This window comes from Equus asinus, chromosome 2, assembly GCF_041296235.1.
Source record: "Equus asinus isolate D_3611 breed Donkey chromosome 2, EquAss-T2T_v2, whole genome shotgun sequence".
NCBI lineage: Eukaryota > Metazoa > Chordata > Mammalia > Perissodactyla > Equidae > Equus > Equus asinus.
Genome location: NC_091791.1, coordinates 12729488 through 12749239, shown reverse-complemented (window position 1 = coordinate 12749239; position 19752 = coordinate 12729488). Strand labels below are relative to the sequence as shown.

Below are 19752 nucleotides of genomic sequence, written 5' to 3'. Positions count from 1 at the left end.
ATACAATACAAAACAAAGTAACAGCTAAAAAGTATTTTAGAGAGAAAACAACTGGGAAAAACTCAACGTCTCTTTAATTTTCGTTTGTTAATCAAATTAATTTTGCAGTGATTTTCTAAAGACTTAATTAGAAACATTAGCCCTTAGGGTGGCTATTTTATTTTATTTTTATTGTTGTTAACATGGTCTTTGTTGATCCTTCCATCTTTTGGACTACTGTGGTTCTTTTGTGTTATGTATTTAGAACTTAACATATGCCACTTTCTATGTAATATGACTGTAAAGTCATAGACTGACTTATTATGGTTAACTGAAGCAGTTGAGTTAGTCAGCATTTTATGAATATTCTTTGGGTCAGGCCCTGGGCTCAGTTTTGGGGATTTGGAGATGAGCTGAGGGTGTGTGGTCTAGTTCAGGAGAAGGATTTGCCCATGGTGATGACGCATCAGTCGTGCAGCGGAGTGCTGTGCGTGCGTCAGAGCCGGAGGAGGGGCGGCAGTTCTGGCCTGGGCAGAAGGGGCTGGGGTTGTGAGAGAAGACTTCCCCGAGGTATTGATGCTTGAGCTTGAAGGAGAGGTGGGATCAGGGAAAACAGCCTTGCAGGAGCGGGCTTGTGTTTTCCTCTGGCTGAAATAGCACATGAGCTGGTAATAGGGTGGGGCTGAGGGTTCCGGAGGCCAGAATGGCAGTTGTGGAAGTTTGGATTTTTCTCTTGTAAGAGAGTGGTTTCTGGCCGTGAAAGTCATGGTGCTTTTAAACAGACATCCTGAAATTGCTGACCTGCTTCTATCGCAAATCGTGATTAGCACCAAATCGTCCCTTCAGTCTAAATTTTAATTTTAACTTTAGAAATTTTAAAATTTAAAAATTTGTGCTATAAGCCGTATTTAATTTCAGTATCTGTAATCAATTTTTGAAAATATTGACTCCTTCCTAATTTTTCCAGTCACGTTTGCTTTCCTTTGCCATCAGCTAGGGCCTACTGGTTGATGGAGTACTAAAGGAAAAAAGAAAATAGGAGCAGATCTTCAAGTTGAGACAATTCTGTTATCAACTTGATTTTTAAAATTTTATTTTTTTGTGAATTAGGCCACAGTTTCATTTTAGCGGCAGTAAACCGCTCTCAGCTTTTGAGGGGACATTGAGAACCACTGCTGTAGGGCAGTGCGGCAGTGGGGACAGTTCCTTGATGGGCTTGTGTTTAGAGAGTTCGCTTGGTTACTGTGCAGAGCTGGAGGCTGTCAGGCATCTCTTAGAGTAGTCCTTGTGATTCTGCAGCAACTCAGTGAGAGATGGTGGGGTGTAATAGGAAATAGAAGAGACGGGTGCAACTCAAGAGAATTTTAGACATAGTGTTTTTGATATGTAGTTGATTGAAGGTAATGATGAAGATTGAGTTGAGAAAGAGGTTATTACCTCTGGCAGTTAAGTTTAATTTCATTTTTTCTGTACATGGAATCATTGTATAGTTTGTTTACAAAGAGCTCTTCACTTGAGGCTCTCAACAGCTCTGTGAGGTAGATCCCAAGGTGTTAAACTCTGATGAACTCCGTGGTCAAACCAAAACCAGGACCCGAGTGTGCTAGTGTCGTTCCTTTCTGTGCCTAAGCACACGTGTCTCCATGTGCACATCAGTGAAGCACAAGCCTATAAAAACCCAAGAAATGAGAAGCTCTGTTTTCAGGCTCTACATCATGTCCTTGATTGTGTTCTGTAATAAAAGGAAAAAAGTAGAAAAGTATTCTGTAGTTCTTGAAAATTTTCTAAAAGGAGCCTGGTTTATACAGCGTAGTTGCTTGGATATATAAGTTATGGCATATAAGAATGTTTTGAAAGGAGTAAAAATCTATAAAGTGATCTTATTTTTTAAATTCAAAAGTAATTGCCTCTGGATGAACCATGAAACTTCTCAGTCGTGTTGCATTGATTGCTTTATGGTTTTTACAGATAACAAGGGCTGCCAGATCAATAATAAGATAATACGGTGTGTCACATTGATTTACTGTAACTGAAATAATGGGATCAGAATTATCCAATTATTTTATAATAAGGAGATCAAGTATTTGTGGCCTGAGTGCTTTTCCCCCCTTTAAACCATCTTAGTGATTTTCATTTAAGGAATAGTTTTAATGTTTGGAATATTGATAGTCAAGTATGTGTGTGTAAGTTCACTTCACTTTAAAATTATTGCATGTGTCTAGGGGAAATGAAAGTGTGCAATAGCACAGTTTATAATCTGTTTAGACAGCTCTCTTAGCAATGTAGGATGTTAAGTCCTATGAATATAAGGGGAAGTACTTCTGAGTTGAGAAAACAAATTTAAACTGAAGCACCCTCCACATATTCTTATTTTGGATTTTGGGTTTAATCTTGTGCTGCCTCCAAAGGGCAGAGATAGCCAAGATCCAAAATGTTTTTGGTGGAATCAGTTCCAAGCTGGCTGGCAGAGAGTTTTCCTTTTTCTGTGTTGCCTGTTGAATTAACTAATTGGACTTGTTTCCTGATTTCTTAGTATTTGGAATTCATTAATAGACAAGATCAGTTTGGCCAGCTGTTTTGTTTCGGCACTGTTGGTAGCTGTTTAAATAGAGCCTTACACAGTCGTTCACGGCCTGGGGAATGAGGGCTGCTGACACACGTGCTTGTGGGGATGGCCGAGTCCACCTGCGACACACGTGCTTGTGGGGATGGCCGAGTCCACCTGCGACAGCTGTTCACGTTCCCTCACATTGTCGCTGCTGTGTCAGGGTGTGATCACAAACCAGTGTGAGTGGATTTCCTCTCATTACTACAGAGACACACCTGTTCCATAGATGCTCCCAAAGCTTTTGCTTACTTATTTATGGAAATGCATAGATCTTAAGTGTTCAGTGCTGTAAGTTTGACAATTTTTGCACCTGTGTAATCACCACCTAAAGCAAGAAAGAGAACATTTCTGTCATTCGTAGTTCCCCCATGCTTCTTACTAGCCAACTTCTCCTACCATTCAACTACGTGCTATTCTGATTTCTATCGCTATTGAATAGTTTTGCCTGTTCTAGAAGTTCATATAAATGGAGTCAACCCTTTGTACTCTTTTGTATCGGTCTTCTTTCACTCAAAATAATGTTTTTGAGTTTCATCCAATTGTTGCATCATTTGCAGTTCATTCCTCTTTATTTCTGAGTAGTTATTCCTTTGTATGAATATTACCACAATGTGTTTATCTGTTCTTCCCAAGATGCTTTTGAGGAAAACTTGTCAGTGGCTCTATGCAGATGTAGTGAGTGTAAACACATTGAGTGAAGAAATGTCTCCTAAATTACACATCTTTATAGGAAGTATGTATTTTACAGTTACATAGTACTTCTAAACTGTGTACAGTTGAGATCATAAAGGAGGAAGTTGACATTTTTTACTTTTTATTATTAAAATTTAAAATTATATAGGAAAGTAGAGTGAATAGGATGATAGCCAATATTTAGATTTAATTGTAGCTGTTTTGCTGTATTTTTTTCCTTTGGCTCTTAACCTTTTATTTTCTTAAGAATTTTAAAGTAAATTATAAACATCATTTCTTCCTTAAATATTTAGTGTGTGTCTTTAAAAAGGACGTTTCTCTAATCACCACAGTGCTGTTGTTGTGCCTCAGAAATGACTAATCATGCCGTGACACTGAGATAGCATGGTTCGTAGTGATAGCTGATAACTGAACTTTTCCTCAAGGTTGTGTTATGAAATGTTGGTATTTCACAGGAACAGAAAAAAGCAGCATCAGAAAAGAAGGCAGTGATGGCCGCTTCGACAAAAGGACAAGAGGAAAGTGCTCAGAAAGCTAAAGAAATGGCTTCTATCCCCTCAGAATCTAACGGGTCCAAGAGGAAACTTCCAGTTGGTGCTTACGTTTCTTCTATGCATGTTGATTATGAGTCTTTTGAAGTTGGCACTGGACAAGTAAGTTTACATATTGATGAGGGCTGTGTATTTTATGTTGGAATCACATATTTTTATTATTTGGATTGGCTTTAAGTTCTTGAAATATTTATTTAACATTTATGGGGGAGTGAAGAAAACTGATTTTCTCTTAATAAAAATTGTATGCTTCTTTCATAATGTTCAGAATAAGGGATTGAATGTGTACTGAACATGTATTCTAACATTTGAAATTGTCTTTATTTCAGTTTTTCCACCACTCGTAATTTTGTGGCGTTAGTCTCCCATAGCCTGTAGCAACAGAAATGGTGATAGTTAGAAAATTATATTCACAATATACTTAAGTTTCTGTGAGAGAAACTTGCTGCATTCACTCAACTTATGTGTTTTAGTATTCACAATTCTTCCCTTAGGGAAAAATTCCTATAAAAATTGACCAAGTAGTTGATCATGCTGCGTTTAATAATATACTTTAATATACTTGTATCTCAGTGGCTTAAAAGTATTGAAATCTTTTTAGACAATGGTACTTTCAGTGTATTTATAGTTGTGCATGTAAGGTTCCATTGTCATAAGTGTGTTCATGACTGATTTAAAGAAGGCAGAAAATGGACATGGATGTTTGCTGTGTGCCTGTTCAAGCTTTTAAGCCCGATTCATCGATAAGGATTGTATTTTAAAAATCTCTCTCTCTTTTTAAACATGAGCAAACTTGAACAGATTCTAGCAAATAAAGGCAGATATTTCCTCACCTAACTGTGAAGGATCAGAGTGTAGAAGATTTGTGGAACGAGAGGCTCCATGCCACCAGGACACTGTCACTGCATGCCCCTCTCTGGGAGTTGACTTTCTTCTTAAAACTGGAACTATGGGTGTCGGTGGCCCTTCACTCATCTCCTTCCAGCTTTGGGACCACAGAGGAAAAGGAATCTCCCCAGAGAGGTCCAGTCAGGGAAACTTCAAGGAGAGATTTTACTTGACCTGGTTTAAGTCACAAGACCATTCTGGACCAATTCTCATTGCCTGGGGAAGGGGGCACAGGCTGATTGACCCAGTGCAGTCACGTGCTCCTCTATGGTGGGTGGGCAGAGGTTGGCAGGCAGGATCTGTTACCCAGAGGGTTGTTGGGCAGTCCAAACAATAGCCCCCGTGTGCATCATTCACTGCCAGAAAGCCGAGAAATACTGATCAAGCAAAAGAGTGAAAAAATAATCTCGTCATCTCCTTTAGCAGAACTCAGCACTGTTAACTGTTTGACAAGGCCTTCTAGACTTTTATTTGAGCATATATTTACATATTTTAACAAAAATGGGAAAATACATATAATGTTTTGCTAAAACATTATTACTGCTGGGGCTGGCCTGGTGGTGCAGCGGTTAAGTTCACACGTTCCGCTTCGGCGGCCCGGGGTTCGCTGGTTTGGATCCTGGGTGGGGACAGGGCACCGCTTGTCAAGCCATGCTGTGGTAGCTATCCTACGTATAAAGTAGAGGAAGATGGGCATGGATGTTAGCTCAGGGCCAGCCTTCCTCAGCATAAAGAGGAGGATTGGCAGCAGATGTTAGCTCAGGGCTAATCTTCCTCAAAAAAAAAAAAAAACATTATTACTGCTGTTTTCAAACAGTATTTTATGAATATATTCCCATGTCAATAAATATTTCTCTACAACTTCATTTTTAATGACTGGTATGTTTCACTGTTTGGAAAGATAATGATTTTTTCTGCCATTTACTGTTATTGGATGTATTAATGTTCTAGAGCTGCCATAACAAAATACCACAAACTGGGTGGCTTACAACGGCAGAAATGTATTGTCTCACACTTCCGGAGGTGGGAAGTCCCAGACCTACGTGTCAGCAGGGCCACGCTCCTCCGAAACTTAGAGAGCAGACTCCTTCCTTGCCTCTTCCTAGCTCCTGGTGACCTGCCACGTGTTCCTCGGCTTGCAGCTACATTGCTCCCGTCCTCCATGTCACATGGCGTCCTCTGTGTCTTCACGTCATCTTCCCTCCGTGTGTGTCTGTCTCTGTGTCCAAGTTTCCCCTTTTTATAATAACGTCAGTCATATTGGATTAGGGCCCACCCTAAAGACCTTGTTTTAACTTGATTACCACTGTCAAGACCCTCTTTCCAAAGAAGATCTGAGATACTGGTAGCTATCTTTTTTGTGGGGGACACAGTTCACCCATAACATTGGACATCTAGGCAGTTTCTGATTTTTCACTCTTTGAAGCAATCCAGTGATGAACAGTTGTAAACCCATTTTCTGTGCACATTCTTTATTATTTCTTTCAGTTACATAAGTAGAAGTGGGATAGCTGGGCCAAAGGATGTGCACTTCAGAATTTTGGTAGTTACTTCTACTTGCCCCTGGAAAGGTTGTGCCAGTTTACACTCCCAGTGGCAGTTTATAAGATTGCCCGTTTCCTTCACTAGAATTGGTATTTTCCTTCTCCTTTAAAAATATGTAGTATTCTTACGTTTGTAACTTTCTTCTAGAGAAACAATTTTTGTACATGAAAATAGGAGATTTTTACTTTCTTTTTAGGATTTTATTTATATCTCTGATAATTTTATAGGGAAAATGGTATCTTACTGTGTTTCTTTGAACACTAGAGAGGTTAGATATTTTCTCGTATATTTTTTAGGCATTTTTATTTTGTGAAGTGCTAGTTTTACCTATTTTTCTATTGAGTTTCTTTTATCTTTACTGATATTTAAGAGTTCTTTACATGTTAGGGATGTTAGCCCTATGTCATATATGTTGTAAATACTTTTCCCAGTTTGTAATTTTTGTCTTAATTTTCTTTTTCCTTCTTTTTTTTCTTGGAGCTGGGGGAAAAAGCATAATCTTGAGAGCATCTCCTATGTGGCCCTAATTAGTAGCAAAAACTATTGAATTTGCGGATATAAGGGCAAGCTGAGGGATGTGAAGTCTAGACTTGGTTAGAAGGGGCAGCCTAGTGTAGTAGAAGGAGCGTTGGATTTGGCATTAGACGTCTTCATTCTGCCACTCACTGGCTGTGTGCTGTTGCGTAAGTGACGTCACCTATCTGAGCTTCACTGCCTTCATGTGAGAAGCGGGCATGATTCTGGCCGTACCTCCCTCGTTCAGTGGACCTGTCTTAAGCGCTTGGATTATGTCATTCATTGTTCTTCGAGCTCAGGATACTGAAATGATGACGACACACATCCTGCCACTGAGCAACAAATGGAAGAGCTTTGTGAACGGCAGAGTGCTACATGAGTGTAGGCACTTTCTCTTAGTCTGGGCAGTTCTCCCTGAGCTGAGAGCCTACGTGCAGGCTGCTCTCAAACAGAGGCTCTTTTGGGACAAGTCATTTTTCTAATGGAAAGAAATTTGCCTTAACACGTGAGGATGGTAGTTAAAATAGAAGTAACAGTCTTTGGGTGCTTAAAGATGCCACGCTCTGTGCTAAGCACTTTTTGTGGATTAGGTTATTTATTTTTCAATCACGTTATGAGTTTGGCATTGTTATGATTGCCATTTTATAGAAGAGGAAGGTGAGGCTGAGGCAAGAGAGGTTAAGAAACTTGCCCCAGGTCGTACAGTAAGGAGTGGAGCCAGGATCCAAACCCAGGCAGTTTGAGTCTAGAATCTGCAGTTTTAAGCACATTTCTAACTATAATAAATATAATATTTACTATTTACTGTATATATTATGCTATACAACAAGTAAAAGTATAGCCAGAGGTTGTGATAGTCTATAAAGATTTTAAAGGGGCCGGCCCCATGCCGAGTGGTTAAGTCTGTGCACTCCGCTTCCAAGCGGCCCAGGGTTTCACAGGTTCAGATCCTGGGGGTGGACTTGGCATCACTTGTCAGGCCATGATGAAGCGGCATCCTACATGCCACAACTAGAAGGACTCACAACTAAAAAATATACAACTATGTACTGGAGGTATTTGGGGAGAAAAAGCAAAAAAAAAAAAAGAAGGTTGGCAGCAGTTGTTAGCTCATGTGCCAATCTTTAAAAACAAAAAGATTTTAAAGAGGAATTTTTTAATCCTTTGGCGCCAGCAGCAGCTGTCCGTGTCAGTGATTATAAGCATCATAAGCCACACCTTGAGGGGTACTATCTGTGTTGGGATGTTTTCAATTAAGTGCAGTTCCAGCTTGAACTTTGGAATTTTGTATTATGTGACATTGGAATGAGCATCTTTTATTGTTTTTTGATTCTTTCTAGGTTTCTGTTGTTTACAACTCATTAGACTTTGAACCAGAGATTTTCTTTGCCTTGGGATCTCCAATTGGTATGTTTCTTACTATTCGAGGAGTGCACAGGATAGATGAGAACTACAGGCTTCCCACCTGTAAGGGATTCTTCAATATTTATCATCCAGTGAGTGAATTAAATTTGTTTCCTATTTTGAAGAGCACCTGTCCTCTTTATCCTAATAGATTCTCAGATTCTTATTTCCTGGGAATTAGTACTCATTTTGATTTTGTACAACTCAGGTGGCTGTCCTAATAGATATAGTATGATGCTTTCCTGTAAGTTTTTCTACCGAAAAGCCTTTGTCAAGGAAATAATTCTGTTGCTTTGCTTGTGAAGTAATTTTACTCACAAACTTGAAAGTTATAATTTGAATAATGTGTGAAAGAAAAATCAAAATCTCTGGTTTCCCAGTTGTCTCTTTTCTCACCCAAGATATATAACTCAAAATAAAACAGCTTTTCATAAATTTCTAATTCTTCTATTTATAGCTTGATCCAGTGGCCTATAGATTAGAACCTATGATTGTTCCAGATTTGGACCTAAAAGCAGTTCTCATTCCACATCATAAAGGCAGAAAAAGACTTCATTTAGGTAAAAAGCAAATACTATAAAAACTTCCTTCCTGTCATTTTGTAATCTGTCATTTGTAATGAATTATGAAAATTTTAACACAAAGTCCTTTCTGACAGAATTAATGTTATTTGAGTGCTTACTATGTTTGGAACCTGTTTACTAAATATTTGGAGGAGCTATAAAGAAAGTTATGAATGCGTTCCTTCTCCATGATTACTTTCTCCTTGATAACATTCTAACTGTTGAAATAATTAGGAATGGGGGAAGTTGGTAATAAAGTGATGAGATGCATAGATTTTAATAGGATTTTGTTATAATTTTTGGAATTGGGAAGCAGAATAACATTTGGACTAATGACCAAACCATCAAGAAATAAATTTGATGTTATCTAAGTCAAGTGAGCATTGTTAGTTTCTTGCTAACTAGACAGTTTTTTCTATTAAAAAAATTCATTAAGCGTTATGGATTGATAACAATTCCAAGTAGGCTTTAGGTTTCTCTTATGCCTATTAATGATGTATGTTACTTATCTATAGATTTAAAAAGTTGGGTGGAAGGGATGGGAGTGCAAAGGAGGAGAGAGGGAAAAGTGGTCATGCAGTCTTATTTTAAAAGTGTTTCCTTCTTTTTTGCTTACTTCATGCTTTTTAAAAATACTTAACTTTTTTGAAGTTAAAATGAGAAATTTGGTACTCGAAGACCTTGAATTAAAATATGATTTATTAGACAAAAGTAGAAAAGGTGAAGGGGCAGGAGTTTCTTCATTTTTAAATTGGAAGTTTAAATTGTGGTTATATCAGAATCTCGACTTCTCAAAATGATTTCCACGTTACAGATGAGAAAAGTCATCATTTTAATCTTGTAGGCCCATATTTTAACTTACAGTTAAAAAAACCCCACATGACTGTGCTTACATTTTCATGGTATTTGAACTCCTTTTTTTTTGGAGGGAGGAAGTTGATAGGTTTTGGCTGGATCAAGTTTAGTCATTAAAAAAATTGACAGAATAAGATTCTTCAAAACATTTGAACATGCTGCGAGTTCTTGGCTGATAAACTCTGTATATTTGACATTTAAAAGAGGAATAAGAGGTCTTATCCTGTCTGAGAAAATAGTATTAACTTTTGTTTTAATTTTTGTTGTGCAGAATTTTACCCGTGACCAATAACTTGATATGTCATCTTAATTTCTTTAGAGTTGAAAGAAAGTCTCTCTCGTATGGGATCTGATTTGAAGCAGGGTTTTATTAGCTCTCTGAAAAGTGCTTGGCAGACGTTAAATGAATTTGCCCGCGCTCATACCTCTTCAACTCAGTTGCAAGAAGAATTAGAGAAGGTAGCCAATCAAATCAAAGAAGAGGAAGAAAAGCAAGTAGTTGAAGGTAAATGTGACATTTGAGGCATTTTCCAGTACAAATGTTACTTGTGAACATCACACTTATAAATTACTTAATGATGCTTTTCCATTCTAGTCTTCCTGGTTAAAATGCAGAGGCTCTTCCTGTAAAGGAAGATCTGTGTAGATAATCTGTACTTCAGAATGCATGTCATCTTTTTTTACTAGGTTTTTGCCTAAGTTACTGAGCTGTTTACTCTGCAATCTTAGAATTTTGTTGAGATTCATAAGCCAGAGTGGAATGTCAGAGTTGAGAGGCGAGTTTGTATTCAGGCATTTTGAAGACCCACTCTGAGAAACTATCTTGCTGATTCTGTTGTTGAATGAGCTGTGCCCACTGTGGACTTCACATGCAATGTCAGGTCGTTGTGCCGTGATGTTTTCGACTTTTTCAGATTCTAATTCTATTTCCTTTCTTTCTACAATGCTCTCTCACCCCTTTTCTTCAAAACTTCTGTCAGCTCGTTGGCTCTTTCTCCTCTCTCTCGAGTAACCAGCCCCTCTTCCCCTGGCTCTTTGGAGGAATGGGAAGTGAGCCTGGTAGCTCCTCAGGTTGCTACGTGTGTCAAGCAGTGTTCTCATTGAGCCCAGAGAGTCAGCTAAAGTCAAAGGATAATGATTAAGTGATTGACTTTGATATTGAAATGGTTTAAATTCTAGCAGAAAAGATTGTTGAAAGTCCAGATTTTTCCAAGGATGAGGACTACTTAGGAAAGGTTGGAATGCTAAATGGAGGCCGCCGAATTGACTACGTCCTTCAAGAAAAGCCAATAGAGAGTTTTAATGAATATCTTTTTGCTCTTCAGAGTCACTTATGCTACTGGTAAGTATTTTCATCTTTGATAACATTCGCATGGCCTTTAGGTGCTAGCACATTCAGCAGTTTTAGACTCTTTTGGTGATTTATCATTTGTTATGGAATATTAATTTGAATGCCCGTATACTCAAAATCAATATTTTCCCCCTTTAGTTTAGTTTCCACAAGGTGGCAGTATGTCATCTGCCTTTGGCCAGAGGCCTTTGGTTCTTGCACACTGCTGTTGTAGGGATGGCTTTCACAGAATGCGAGTGGTAGGGCCTTTGAAAAGCCATCCTTTCATATATCCCCCTGTCAACAAGGAGAATTGCAACACAGTTATTTTGGAGCTGAATGGTATCCATCCAGTTTTTAAGGACAGCGCTGAGATTACACTACTTTTCATTCGCCCTTCTCAGGTAGGGTAGAGGGGAACGAAAGCAGCGCTTTCCACCTTTATGCACAGAGGTTAATTTATCCTAATTGTCTCTTAAGTAAATATTCGTTTCTTTTTGATAGGGAATCTGAAGATACTGCCCTGTTATTACTTAAAGAAATTTACCGAACAATGAACATTAGTCCAGAACAGCCCCAGCATTGATTGGACTTCACTTTCACTGTGTGAGTTTATCTTACTTTGTGTATAAAGTCTGAATGTTTTATTTGGAAGTCTTGTGATGGAGTTGATGTTGACTGTAATTTTCTTTTTTCCGTTTCTTCTGTTTTTTAAAAAAATTCAGAATACAGACGTTAAAGAAGAGAATTGCTTTGCAGTCTACATTTCTGACTTGTTAAACAGTCTATTTCTGCATAGAATTTGAGTTCTTTTATTTTCATTTTCTTTTTAAAATAGATTCCCAGGAATGTCAGTTAGGGATTCCTTTGTTTGTTGGTAACAGAACCAGATTCATATTACCTTAAACAAATAGAGGTTTATTTTCCTTATGTAACTGGAAGCGTTCGTCTGTTGAATGATGCCCCCGGACACCCAGGTTTTTGCATCTTTTCACCTGCATGTTGGCTCTTTCTGCCTCATAGTTACAAGATGGCTCCCATAGTTCCAGAAAGCATATCTACAGTCAAAGCGTAAAGGGGGCGGGGAGAGCAGTATTGCTTATATATCCCTTTTAACTAGGAAAGCAAAAGCATGTCCAGAAATTCACTCATGCCTGTTGACTAAGCCTATGTCCCATGTCTCCCCTTAACCCCAAGTTGCATGAACGATTGTAAAAGTTTTGTTTTAATCATTCCCAGTCTTTATAGAGGGAAGGAATGGAGAAAGGGGTTAAACCTATGATGAATGAGCCATGCTGTAAGTCGACCCCACTCTGTATTCCTCCCTGTCCTCCTGAGACACCTGACACCTATTTTTCCTCACTAAATTATGCATCACTTTAAAAACTAGGTAATGTGTTTTTTTAAAAGTTAGAAATTTTAAGGCCTTTGAAAGAATGGAATACAAAGTAGTGAGCTCTCAATTGCTGAAATCAAAAGTAGCTCCTGGCACCTTTTGATTTTCTAATATTATATAAGTTCAACCTCCCCCTTCTTATTTTCTGAGAGAGAACCATTTTTAGTAGGATTTCCTTACAGTAATTTTCCTGAGCATGTCCAACAAAATATCTATGCATGTTAAAATAAAGGGATCTCATTAAATATATTGTTCTTCAACTTAATGTTTTTGATCAACCATATAGCTTGCACAGCTTTCCATATTAGCTTGTGTAGCTAGTTTTCATTCTCTTTAACGGTTACATAGTAATCCACTGTATGGCTACATCCCATCTTATTTAGCCAGTTTCCTGTTAATAGACATTTAGATCATTTCCTAATGTATATTAAGGAGTCTTAGTTAATCGAGTAGGTAAGAGGTCTGAAGAACTATTTTATAATCAGACTCTTGATACAGTTTTATCAGTTCTCAAGATTTCTGATATTATAATATTAAAGTAAACTAAATGTAATGGCAAAAGCTACCACAGTCCAGATTTTCAGTTATTCATAGTTATTCAAGTGGTTGACAAGTATTTATTGAGTACCTGCTGTGTACCAGGCACCAGTTTTCATGCTGGGGATAAGTGGTAAACAAGATGCATTCTCACTTTTAAGGAAATTATTTTCTACTGTGAGCAGATCGACAGTAAAGCTGTACTCTACCCCATAAATGAATTTCAGATATTGATAGGTTCTGTGGAGAAGATAAAATAGGAGCATGTGGGGAGTGATGGGGTTGCTTCTGGGAAAGCCTTGCTGGGTTGATGACAATGGAGTTGCAGTGTGAGGGCTGAGAAGGAGGTGGACGTCTGAAGCTATGGGGAGAACAATCCAAGCAGAAAGAAGGGCAGCTGCAAAGGTGGTGAGATGGAAGCAGGCATGTACTGTGTTTAAGGAACAGAAAGCAGACCAGTGTAGCCAGAGGGCTACGCTGAAGGGGAGGTGGAGGGAGATGAGTCATACAGGTGCGTGGGCCTGATTGTGAGTGATCTGGTAAGGCATTCACATTTCACTCTAAGTGTAATGGAAACAGTGGACGTTTTTCAGAAGAGGAGTGTATGATTTGGTCTATACTTTAGAAAGATTGCTCTGGGTATTGGGTGGAGGATAGACAGTTGGGCAAGAATGGTGAAAGGGAAAAGAGTTAAGAGGCTGGTGGTGACCTTGACTAGGGGTATAGTGGGAGGAATGGTCAGAGATGATTGAATTCAGATCTATTTTGGAGGTACAGTTTCAGACTTAGGATGAATTTATTGTGGGGTATGAGGGAAAGAGAGTTAAGGATGACTCGGGATTTTGATGTGAGCAACTGGGGGGATGGTGGTGCCTTTTCGTGGGAGGGAGCAGGGCTTTGGGGGAATAAGGGGGCTTTGGAATGAGTAGTTCTGTTGTGTCAAGTCAGTAGTTGATGATGTTGGTCTGAAGCTCAGAAGAAAGCTAAGAGCTAAAGATGATAACTTCAGACTCATCAGCATATACTTGCCATTTGAAGCCACCCACTGGGCGCGGTCACCTAGGAGGAGTCTGTAGGTGGAGAAGAGAAGGGGTCTGTGCAGAAGGAGGAGCCAATAAAGTGAAAGAAAATCCAGGGGCTTGTCATCTCCAGGAAGGTGAGAGAAGATTGCTTCAACGAGAGAGCAATCAGCCGTGTCAGGTGCTGCTGAGAGGCCAAGTACGAGGAGGACCAAGAATTGCCCATTGGCTTGAGGAGGATGTAGGACATCATTGGTGACCTTGAGCAAAGCTGTTTTCGTGTCATGACAGAGGGAAAGTGTGTTGAGGAGGGGTAAGGGATCAGAGAGAAGAGTTTTGCTATGAAGGGTGATAGAAAAAAGATATCATTTCATGATATTAAGGGGTGTGTGTTTGCTGATGACAGTGATACATTATTGAGGGAGAAATGGGTAATGCGAGAGCAAAAGGAGATCATTGTTGAGGGAAATACTTGCAAAGGCAGTGCAGGCTGGGGCCAGGGCAAAGGGAAGGGCCCAGCCTCAGAAAAGGAGCAGGGGTGCATCTTTCATGGTGCTGGAGGAGGGCAGAGTGGGCACAGGGATGGAGAGTGGGCGAAATTGTGGGAAGAGGCGGGGTTCTCTGGTTACTTGAGTGTCCTCTCTGAAGTGTGTGAGAAGAAGGTCACCAGTCCAGGGCTTGTGGGAGGCGTGAGGAGAGAGGAGCAGAATGATACTCATCTCAGAGCGTGGAGACGGGAGTTTACCAACAAAGAGTGGTAGGATTGTCCTGCAGGCTCGAATGTGCATTTGATATTTGGTCATAAATTTGAAGTGACTACAGTGAGCACAATTGCCTGACTTCTCTGGCCACTTGCCCGCTACTTGGGTGAGGTTTCAGAGTAAGCAGACACTTGGGTTTACTAGGATTAGGGTTTTGCCAGGTGAGCAAGACAGAAGACAGAGGAGCTAAGGGAGGTGATGGAGAGTGAAAAAAGAAAGAGGTCCATGGTAGGATGAGGTCAGAGAATCGCAGGAGAGAGGCGTACCCTAGTGAGTGAGCCAAGGCTGGGATGGGAGGTTTGAAGTGGGGATCGCTGAGGCAGCGCAGGGCCTCGCCGTGTCATAGGATCCAACGTCACAGGACCCAGTGTGGGGGCTGTTACATCTGCTAAACAAGTGCTCTGTGTGCTGCAAAAGCAATTTAAAAAAGGATGCAATAATAGTGCCTCATACAGAAACCTTAGAAAATAGGTAGAGTGTTTTTGTTTCTTATTAACTTATAATTATGATATTTAAAGATACTAACCTTTGTCATTGCAAATGTTTTTTCCAGTTTGCCATTGCCTTTTCTTTTTGCTTGTGCTTTGGATTTGGGGGAGGGAGATGTGGAGAGCGTTTTTTGAAATATGTAGGCCAGTCTTTTAAGGTTAGTATTTAGATAATTAGATTTATTTTCTTTTAGTTTTAAATGGTTTTGTTTTTCATTTGACTTTATAGTTTAGAAGAATACGGTATAAAGAAGGATTTAGCTTTTTTCTTAGTTAATCTTTTTTGCCTGTGCTGTCTATTGAATAATATATCCTTTGTCGTTGGTTTGATGTTTTTATTATATGCTGTTATTTGACATTTTTTATCATATGCCCGATATTTATTTTCTAGGCTTTCTGACATCTCTTCCGTTGACTTATTTATCTGCCACATTTTACTGATTTCAAGTCAAATATTTTCCACATTTTAGCATCTTTAAAATTGGGATGCATCTTAAAATCACCTGTTGCCTGGGTGGAAGTTGAGTTCTTCCCAAGATGGTCTGTATTTTCTTCTGCCAGTCACTAGGGGGCGCTACCAATCTGAGTCGGCCTCAGCTAATTTCTCTGCTTGAGATTTTCTTGGGCTACACTGGTAGTGTGAATCCAGACCATGAAATTTGCAGGTCTTGTCCCATTTTCAAGGAAGAGGTGTGGAGACTTCTTTGCCATCCCTTCTGCGAGAAGAGATATTTTTCTTATCCCTCATTGAGGCTGTAGCCATTTGTTGTCCTCCTTTTTATGAGAGTCTGTCTCCTTTTAGACTCCCTATCCTGAGCATCTTTTCTTTGCATGGTACATGAAATAATGGTCTGCCTTACAATTGATGGTTTATTATATTCAGTGAAATATGGTGTTTAATAATTCTAACTTTATAGTTTTGACTATCTGGCAGTGCAAGTTGTTGCTATACCATAATCTTGGCTATTATTCCAAAAGAATTTTGAAGTGATTTAAGTTCCCATGACATATTCTCGCCACAAAAGAAACAAAACCCAAACAGTATAGTCCTAGGATTTTAATATCACCTACTATGAAAAACTAAGAACTTTTCATTTCACACGTAAATTTGTTCAGTGTTCATTGTTTTATTTCTTCTTACACTTGGTTGTAAAATTTAGGCAAGAACTTAAGTTCCTAATACTGTACTAATACTATAAAATAATTAATTTAAAATATTAACAGTTGTTCTATCATGATTCATTCAAGTATAGATCAGTTTTGCTGAATAATTCTTTTGGGTTTATCTCCTTTAGTCCTTTTTAAAATTGTTCTTTAGAAAGCCTCAGATTAACTTAGCAAAAATTTGACTTTTTACTTTCTGTGCTGATTTTGTTAGGAAGATGCTCATGCTAGTCAATCTCCCTGAAGGTCGCCTGCTGCCTGCATCCTGTCGGAGGGCCTGTCTGATGCCCGGGGACCTGTGCTCACAGGGCGCGTGCCGCAGAGGCCCTTTGCAGTGTGTTTGGTCCAGTTGAGCGCCTGGCAGTGTGTTGTTTTCCTTCAGAAAGAAACAGCAGTGCGCTGTTGTATTCTTGCTGTAAGTTTGTGAAGTTCACCAGGGATCCTTTCTTCTTTTAAAGACTTCCTTATCTTTTCAGAGAGTTGCAGTACGATTACGTTGCTGAGAAGATCCTCAGAGGACGTTCCCAGCTTGCTCCTGTGACGGGTGACAGAGAAGTGATTCATCGACAGTTGCTCAGATGTGATTCTCAGATGTAGGGATTCATTTTAAAGAAAACATACCGAACAAAAAGACAGTGAAAAACCAGTACCACATTTGGACAGAAGAGACGAGAAATGTAATCATCACAATGATGCAGTTAAAAATTCCTCTGATCAGTTTAGTTGTACAGTTGTCAAAGTAATGTGTGATATCAACGAAGAAATACCTGTAGCATGCAGACGTTTGTTTCTGTTTCTTAAAAAATTATTGTCAGTAGGCTATTAAACTTGCATTTTTTTAAATTAATGTAGTATGTTCTTTCATTCAAGTATGGACTTCTTGAGAAACTATAGTAATACGATTTTTAAAAAATTTATGTTCTTGTTTAAATGTGAATTGTAGTTCTGAGCTGCTTTAATGCAGGGTCATTTGTATTTGTTAAGAGGAAGTAACCAAGGGCACTTATTCCAAGTAGAATCTGAGCTGCTTCTGGAGCTTTCGGGCTGTTGCTGAGAGCATGGCTGTGGGAGGAAGTGAACTGTCTCCTGCTGCCCAGATGTCCTGGGAAGCCTTCTCCCAGCTTGCCTGTTCCTACCCGGAGGGCGCAGCGACGGGAGGGGTTCCATCTCCTCTAACGTAGCCGTGCGGTCGCCTCACTGCTGAGGTTCCAGTTGACGTGAGAACCAAAGTAGAGTTTGTTTGGTTTTGGGGTTTGTTGCTTTGTATTAATTTCACTTATACCAAAGTGTTTGAAAGTATGAAATGTATTGTTTCTAGACTATAAATCTACTTCACGAAAAGACTGTTCTGTAATATTTCACTTTGTTTTACTATAGCTTCAAATTATCTGAAAATAGTTTCCTAATACTACATGGGAATGCTGAATTTCCTTCTTTTGTTATGCAGTAGAAACATTTTACACTGTTTACATAGTTCTCATGGAACATAGAATCTTTTGAAAGCAACATATGATACACATTTTTTGTGTATATATTCTAATTAGTGTGAATAAAACTGTAACATCAATGCATTTTTTTAAGCAGCCAACTTCTGTATTTCTCTTGTCTTCTTTAAAAGTATTCCTATGAGTTCAGCGTTTCTTTACTTTTCATTCTCAATACCTGCTATATATAGTTAATATGTAGCATTTGCTCCTAATAATAGAATTAAGACAGTAGAATTGTAGAGCTGCGGTGGACCCCAGACAGTATATTCCACCCACCTCATTCTGCAGCTGAGGACATGACACTGAGAGCCTTTCTCAGGCTTCTTGGGGGCAGATCTGGGCTGGAGTACAGTTTCACTGACTCCCTTTTGGCCTTCATTTCTCTACACCAGTACTACTATTTTTCACTTAATTTCCCCAAACTAATCAAATAAAGAACAATGAGGGTTATTTATGTATATTTTAATAAAATCCAGTTTGATTTTTCCATTTACAAGTGGTTGTGTCTGCGTTATTGAGCCTGCATTTTCTGAGCATCGGGCAGAGGAGAAGGAATACCTAAACCAATGTCCGTGGAAGAGACGTGTGCCAGCTGAGCTTCAGGAGTCTTGTGATTTTAACACTTAGGGGAAACATAAATTAGAATTTTTTGGTGATGGCCTGTGGACATATATTTACACCACTCTTCAATTTCTTTAAAAATGGGGCCGGCCCCGTGGCCGAGTGGTAAGTTCACGTGCTCTGCTTCGGCGGCCCAGGGTTTCGCGAGTTCAGATCCTGGGCACGGACATGGCACTGCTCATCAAGCCATGCTGAGGCGGCGTCCCACGTGCCGCAACTAGAGGGACCTACAACTAAAATATACAACTATGTTCAGGGGGGATTTGAGGAGAAAAGCAGGAAAAAAAAATATTGGCAACAGTTGTTAGTTCAGGTGTCAATCTTTAAAAAAACAAAAAAAACGCCACAAAAAATAGGTCCTTTGAGGGCAGAGTCTGCATTTATTAGCATATTGTTCACTATTGTAATCACCACGCCTATCTCAGAGTCTTGTCACATATAAAGCACTTTCCAAATATTTGTTGAATAAAAGAATTAAAAAAAATCGAAAACATTATTTAACACTTGGAAGACCATCCAGATCAGTGGTTTGCAAGTTTTTAAAAGCAGCAGAGGGGCCAGCCCTGATGGCCAAGTGGTTAAGTTCACGTGCTCCCTTTCGGCGGCCCAGGGTTTGCTGGTTTGGATCGTGGGCCTGGACCTTGCGCTGCTCATCAAGCCACACTGTGGTGGCGTCACACATAGAGGAACTACAATGACCTACAGCTAGGACATAGAACTATGTACTGGGAATTTTGGGGGGTAAAAAAGGAAGATTGACAACGGATGTGCGCTCAGGGCCACTCTTCCTCACCAAAAAAAACCAAAAAATCCTTTTTCAAATAAAAACTTTCACCAGATTTTGGTATATAAACTAGATGAGAGTATAGCCGCTGAGTAAAGCTTGACCACCTCCTTTCCCCTAGGAATAGTGCATCTACTCCTGGAAATCTTGCACCCCAGTCCATAATCTGGATTAATGTTCTCATTTTCCCCAGGTGCAGAAAGTCAAGTTGCTAGTTATTCTGAAAGGGTTTCATGTGCAGAGTTTGGGACAAAAATTCAAAAGCATCGGGCTGGACCTGTGGTGTAGTGGTTAAGTTCAGTGCATTTTGTTCGGCGACCCAGGTTTGAGGGTTTGGATCCTGGGTGCAGACTTACACCACTGGCCAGCGATGCTGTGGCAGCGACGAGTATATAAAGTACCACATATAAAGTACAGGGAGATTGGCATAGATGTTAGCGCAGGGCTAATCTTCCTCAGCAAAAAAAAAAAAAAGCGTCTGTATGAAATTGAAGGTCAGAAAGTCATCATGAAACTGATGATGATAACCTAGGCCTGGTTTGTTAATATGGTATATAACAAAA

At 39.4% G+C, this 19752-nt stretch overlaps 1 protein-coding gene across 4 annotated transcripts in view; it reads left to right on the top strand.

The window, feature by feature from the left end:
• SEC23IP (SEC23 interacting protein) overlaps window positions 1-18280 on the top strand; it is a 56765-nt gene extending 38485 nt beyond the window's left edge. For 2 of the 4 annotated variants that reach the window (XM_044749823.2, XM_014849221.3), the window contains exons 13-19: window positions 3736-3933; window positions 8121-8276; window positions 8642-8744; window positions 9922-10107; window positions 10782-10944; window positions 11437-11538; window positions 16774-18280. In XM_044749823.2, the coding sequence (XP_044605758.1) occupies window positions 3736-3933; window positions 8121-8276; window positions 8642-8744; window positions 9922-10107; window positions 10782-10944; window positions 11437-11518 (888 nt within the window). In that variant the 3' untranslated portion in view covers window positions 11519-11538; window positions 16774-18280. The remainder of the gene's footprint in view (window positions 1-3735; window positions 3934-8120; window positions 8277-8641; window positions 8745-9921; window positions 10108-10781; window positions 10945-11436; window positions 11539-16773) is intronic. The other 2 variants (XM_070482186.1, XM_014849222.3) reach the window with 1 other exon arrangement.
• The last annotated feature ends 1472 nt before the right edge of the window (window positions 18281-19752 follow it).